Source organism: Mya arenaria, chromosome 13 (assembly GCF_026914265.1).
Source record: "Mya arenaria isolate MELC-2E11 chromosome 13, ASM2691426v1".
NCBI lineage: Eukaryota > Metazoa > Mollusca > Bivalvia > Myida > Myidae > Mya > Mya arenaria.
In genome coordinates this window covers 1,998,963-2,005,422 of record NC_069134.1, presented here as the reverse complement: position 1 = coordinate 2,005,422, position 6,460 = coordinate 1,998,963, and the positions used below count along the sequence as shown (strand labels likewise).

Below are 6,460 nucleotides of genomic sequence, written 5' to 3'. Positions count from 1 at the left end.
TATGCCGCCTCGTTATGACCCTTGTATGCCACCTCGTTATGACCCTTGTATGCCGCCTCGTTATGACCCTTGTATGCCACCTCGTTATGACCCTTATATGCCACCTCGTTATGACCCTTGTATGCCACCTCGTTATGACCCTTGTATGCCACCTCGTTATGACCCTTGTATGCCACCTCGTTATGACCCTTGTATGCCACCTCGTTATGACCCTTGTATGCCACCTCGTTATGACCCTTGTATGCCACCTCGTTATGACCCTTGTATGCTGATATTAACAAATATTTTTTGTAACGTTATTGTTTGAAATAAAAAAAAATAATTTAAGAAGCGCCACAGTTCAAATTTCTGAAATTTGGTGAAGAATGTGTGTAGTATAAACATTGTTGAATTATTCAAACAAATGAGATTTTGGTCATAATTGAGACCCCAATTAAACTTGTGGTCTGATATGGATTCAAGATTGTGTTTATTACTCCCCGTCCTTGGGCTTAGCAGGACAATATCGTGACAATGACGACGTATGTGCGTCAAGGAAAGGTTCCCACGTTAATTATAAAAAAAACCTTTTTTTATCCGTCATCAGTTTATTGCAAAAACGTTATGGTTGAACACGGTTTCGGCCACTAGAGCGTGGTTTGGGGTATATATTTGCAATATATTAATACCGACCTGTTTTGATAAGCGATTGGCAGCTGTAAAATGGAGTACAGATTTGTTTTTGCGTTGCTGTTCGCGGTTCTAGGTAGTGTTTTTTTTAAAGTTTAATGAAATATTGGTTGTTATACATCACCTTAAATGCTTTTATTTTGCAATACAATGGTTTCTAATGGTACAAGAGTCTAAGTATGTTTCGTGCCAAATAATTAATATACATGTATGCGCATTTAATTGGCATTCCTAATCTTTTCTTATCTCATATTTTAAACCTAGTGTAAAAGATATGTGAAATTGAATGTTAAATGAAAAGTAAAAACATAATTAAGTCAATTGTTTAAGCATGTGTCGTACGCGCAAACCAGGCAGATTCAGAAGAGCGGGAATTATTGGAAACCCTCCGAGAAGTTCTGAGGGAGCGCATTCTCCCGAGTTCTGACGCTGATGTCACAGATGTGGACGGACGTGGATACGAGGGATCTAACGTTGATGTCGACGATCAACGGGCCTTGGATGATGAGGCGCGCGGTTACTTGTCGGGATATGAGGACGAGGACGTGGAGGAGAACCTCATTGCCCGACTTCTGGCCTACAAGTCGGCAGTCCGACAACGAGGTTTGCCGTACGACAGGCAGGGTAAAAGGTCCGTTTTGTTTTATTTTTATATACGCACACAATATTTTCTTATGAATACCATCACTTGCATATTTTGGCTACTTTGGACGTCCCCTTTTGTATCCTTTAGTAAAGTGTTTGTATTGCTGTTAAATTTGCTTTGTCATATCAAAATAATGTAAGGTTTTTGCCACTGGGTTTGTCTGGATAGTTTCGTTTAATACGACTCCAGAGAGAGGTAGTTATACGACTCCAGAGAGAGGTAGTTATACGACTCCAGAGAGAGGTAGTTATACGACTCCAGAGAGAGGTAGTTATACGACTCCAGAGAGAGGTAGTTATACGACTCCAGAGAGAGGTAGTAATACGACTCCAGAGAGAGGTAGTTATACGACTCCAGAGAGAGGTAGTTATACGACTCCAGAGAGAGGTAGTTATACGACTCCAGAGAGAGGTAGTTCATTCAATTAAATTTCAGTTTGAGCGCATAAATGATTTTTATACAAATCTTGCAATATTGAACACCTAAACGTCCGTATGAAGGCCTCATTATAGATAAGGGTACAGGCTAGGGGCGTCCCTATCAGTCACTTGATATATATGCTTATCGGCATGATATCTTAGTCGAGTCGGATACCAGGCTAGTATTCCGCGTGCAATTCGCCCATACCACATTCGTCGTCGGCACGGACACAATATTCCGTGTGTCCCCAAAAAGAATACATGAACTCGTATTATAAGTTAAGTAGAAAGAACATTCGGTGAAAATAAACTTATTTAATTTCAATAGTTTGTAAAATACAAATGTTTGATACGCAAACTTAATCAATCTTAATTGTTCTTGTTCTTGTTCTTGTTCTTCTTCTTCTTCTTCTTCTTCTTATTATTATTATAATAATTATTATTATTATTTTAATTCCTACGAGAACAAAGACAAAAGTTTGTTTCTATGTTTTGCTGCATTCTAGTTCTTTAATTTTTGATTAAGTCCTCTTTCTCCAAAATTGCGACTTGTTTTGTGAACTAACATCTTTATAGTTTTGTTATAATGTAAACGTTAATGCGTTAAGAACATGAAATATACCAACCTGTTGATACAATTGCCCTCAATACTTCGAAGGAATACACGAAGATCGTCTACATCAGTTTGAATGGTGGTAAAATTTACCGCCTCTCACTCAAGGGGTTATAGGTTCAAGGGGTTATAGGTTCAAGGGGTTATAGGTTCAAGGGGTTATAGGTTCAAGGGGTTATAGGTTCAAGGGGTTATAGGTTCAAGTGGTTATAAGTTCAAGGGGTTATAGGTTCAAGGGGTTATAGGTTCAAGGGGTTATAGGTTCAAGGGGTTATAGGTTCAAGGGGTTATAGGTTCGATCACCACTAGTGGATCTTTCCGTTAGACGCTGAAAATGTACATCAGTATGGGTTTCTATCCTGGAAACGGGTTCGGGATTGATTCTATAAGTTATCAGTTTCCACCAGAATCAGAATTAAAGAAATTAGTATAAACTAAACTTAATTTCGATTAAACCATGTGCCTTTTCATGATTTGTATGTAACTATCTGTAACTTTAAAATGGGTGATGATTTGTGCAGAACATAATGTTACATTAGGCTTTTGTATACAATATAACAGCAAATGCTTAGTATACGGATATAGATTTAATATATCCTTCGTGTCATGCCATTTTTTAACGTACAGCAACTATCTTTTTACCTTTTATGTACCAGAGGTTGGACCAACTGGTTCAAGGAGGCATTTGAGGATGCAGGTGACTGGTTTAAAGGCGCTGGCAACTCCATTGCGGACTTCTTCACGGGAGCCTACAAAGACATCGCTCAGGCAGTCAATACGTTGGGAAATCAATTAAAGAACCTGCCAAGTGATCTCAATAAAAGGCTTCCCATGCTGAAAACAATCTACGATGGCCTAAGCTCAGAGGTAAGCATGGGTTTTGTTGATTTTCAGAATATATAAGAATTGGACATTACGCGAGATGAAAAGCAATCAGCCGAAGATTTGCCTTTAACTATAGGTGTACCAATTGGCAAAAAGGCGTCCGAGAACGATAACTTGGAATAGTGATACGAAGGAGCCGTGGAATTAAAACACACAAATAACAACGCACACAGTTGTATGTGGAAGCCTGAATTGTAAAAACAAGGTCAATGAACAAGCAGTAGAGACAAGAAGAGTATAGATACCTGCGAAAAACACACCTTTCATGGGTTCTTTGTAAAGCTGCTATACTATTATCACACACACACACACACACACACCCGCACACACACACACACACACGCACACACACACACACAACACACACACGCGCACACGCGCACACGCACACACACACACACAACGAATGGTATTCGATCAACATTTAAAGTTGCTGATTTATGATTTAATTCATAACACTGTTGAACTGTTATTTCTGCTTACCCCATGATTTTTATATGGCTATATTTTTATAGGTTTTGGTTTGCGTAGAGGTTGTAAGATTTAGATCGATGGCAATGTACAAACTTAGTTGGATATGAATTAAACCTTTAATTTTTTAAACCTCGAACGCAGTTGTGTAAGATGTAGAACATGTTTCAAACGCATAGACAGCTAAGCTTAATAATCATTTTGGTTGTAAAGTACATATTATATCTCGACTGATGTTGTTGTTTTCAAATGGTTCTTATCATGTATGTAATTTCCGCCTTCACCTGTAAGCCATTACTATTTTTATATCCTTATCAAAGCCATGATTTTCATAAATCAATTTAAATAAGATTATATTTTTCCTTTTAAAATTAAACTGATTTTTATTTGTATGCACTTTAATTTTAAAATTGTGCATATAATGCATTTAATTGTGTCTTTTTACGTTTTATGCCCTTAACTTTTCTGTATAAAAAATCATTTTATAGGTCACAAAGTTAGGGAAAGAGGTCGCGAAGCAGAGCGGGAAGGCAAAAGAGGGGGCTCAGAAACTCTTGGCATTGGCAGAGGCAGAGAAGAATAAGGCCTGGAATGAAATAGAGAAGGGCGTGAAGGCGTTATGCCCACCGAACAAATATGGCGCCACGTGCAGCCAAGACAGCGATTGCAACTGTAAATATCTGAAGTGCACGGGCTGGTGGAGTAAGCGCTGTCGTGTCCGTGTCTAGCTTGGAGGACTGCCGTCGTATCAACGTAGAGTCGACCAGAGCATAATGATTTTTCTGTTTCAAAGATGTTTTATGGACTTGTTTTGTTTCTTTGAATTTTAATAATATTATTCAATGCTATTTTTCATGCGTTTGATTAACAAAAGATAATGTTCAGTTGTGCAATTAGCCGGCAATGAGTGATTGAACAAATCAGTACATATAAACAAACCATCGTTCATCATCATTTTTGCTTTTAAAAATTAGAAAAATACTCAAAGTGTGCTTCCTGAATAATTTTGCCGCAAATTTTACTTAGATTATCTGTATTTGTATTTTATTGCATATATATTTTTAACCCCCCCCCTTCTTCCTTCAATATCCACATATCTATATTATATTATATTTAATAAAACACATCTAAAATTTATTACTTGTATTTCTGTTTTGGCTTTGGTTCAATTACCACGGGGAATGTAATATTGTATCCTCTCTCTAGAAAGGTAATGCGTAGGAGTTGTGTTGTTTACGCACTGATGAACAGGTAATAAAAGTATATTAATGTCATTAACATTGAGCTAAAGTTAAAGCTATATCTATACATGAACTTAGGTCATTACACAATGTTTATATTCTGCCCCAAAGCCTTTATTCATTTTTGGGGGAAACGACGAACCGGAGACTTTCTTCTCCCTAACTCGAGGAACGTAGGATCTTACAACTTCAGGATTTGGTTACTACGGGGACAGGCACAGGAGCCTAAATTTCAACAAAGATCATTTTAAAGGCACAGGGCTGATCAAGTCCAAACACAATATAGGATAGCCTGCCTAGCAGTTTTTCGGTCGCTTCTGGTGCGGAGGGTCAATTCCCGGCTGCCTTATGCTTAGAACGTTTAAAACTAATTACAGAAGCGCCTTTGCTTGGCGTTCGGCATTAAAATGATAGTTTTGTGAAATTTGAAATACATACATCAATACTTTAGTACTGGTTTGAACCTATGAATTGTGTATCTCGGGTATCGATGTTTTACACAAGGCACGTTAAACAACCAAGAGAGTTTTTCGGAAAAGGGCTAAGCTAGCACAAACGTTTTTCTCACTCTGCTTCTTCAACGGTAATACCATCTACATATATATTCATATTTCGGTGTGCTTTTGACCGCAAAACAAAATATGGTTGAATACGGCTGTAGCCAACAACGCGTGGTTTGGGGTTCATATTTGCAATACATTAAAACCGCCCCGTTTTGTTGAGCGACTGGCAGCTGTTAAAATAGAGTACATAATTTTGTTTGCCTTGTCTTGAATTCTGACGCTGATGTAACTGATGCGGACGGACATGGATATGAGAGCTCTGACGTTGATGACAACGATAAACGGGCCTCGGTGGGCGGAAGCCATCAGAGACGAAATACAAGAACGCGAATTGGGTGCAGAGACGCGCGAGTATGGCCGGATAGGGACCTGGAGACGAACCTTATTGCCCGCCTTCTTGCCTAGAAAATCGGCAAACAGACAACGAGGGTAATCGTACGGCAGGCGGGGTAAAAGGTCAAGGTGGTAAACTTTATATACTAGTATATACGTATACACGAGATTATTATGAGTATTATACCATCACTTGCATCAGCCGGTAACAGCTGCTGTTGGTTTAACACTTGTTCTATCAAACAAAAAAGGAAGGTTTTGCCACTGTGTTTGTCTGGGTAGTTTTGATTGATACGATTCTAGACAGAGAGGTAGGTAATTAAATTAAATTGAGTGGATCAAGTAGTATATCACAAATGTTGCAATATTTAAGTTTTATACACCAGTATGAGATGCCTATTAAAGGAATACACATACCTCGTCAGCACGGAAACCATATCCATGTTCACACTTTCACCCTCCCCCGCCACATCCGTCATCCGCACGACAACCATACCCATGTGTACGCACAGCCCCCTCCCCCCCCCCACTCCCTCTGCCACATCTCTCGTCAGCACGGAAACCATATTCAATGTGCACGCATACCTCCCCACCCCCTGTCACATCTCTCGTCTGCGCGG

The 6,460-nt window shown here is 39.0% G+C and overlaps 1 protein-coding gene across 1 annotated transcript; it reads left to right on the top strand.

Moving 5' to 3' along the window:
* The first annotated feature begins 655 nt into the window (after window positions 1–655).
* On the top strand, window positions 656–4,840 carry LOC128212789 (uncharacterized). The gene is made up of 4 exons (XM_052918098.1): window positions 656–745; window positions 1,000–1,300; window positions 3,004–3,214; window positions 4,192–4,840. The coding sequence occupies exons 1-4, from the start codon at window positions 703–705 to the stop codon at window positions 4,429–4,431; spliced, it is 795 nt and encodes a 264-aa protein (XP_052774058.1). The 5' UTR covers window positions 656–702; the 3' UTR covers window positions 4,432–4,840.
* Window positions 4,841–6,460: the final 1,620 nt, after the last annotated feature.

Excerpts from the sequence above, each read along its gene's own strand:
- LOC128212789 (XM_052918098.1), top strand. The coding sequence starts at position 703 with ATGGAGTACAGATTTGTTTTTGCGTTGCTGTTCGCGGTTCTAG. Across the intron at positions 746-999 it reads GTTGCTGTTCGCGGTTCTAG|CATGTGTCGTACGCGCAAAC; the intron begins GTAGTGTTTTTT and ends CAATTGTTTAAG. Across the intron at positions 3,215-4,191 it reads ACGATGGCCTAAGCTCAGAG|GTCACAAAGTTAGGGAAAGA; the intron begins GTAAGCATGGGT and ends ATCATTTTATAG.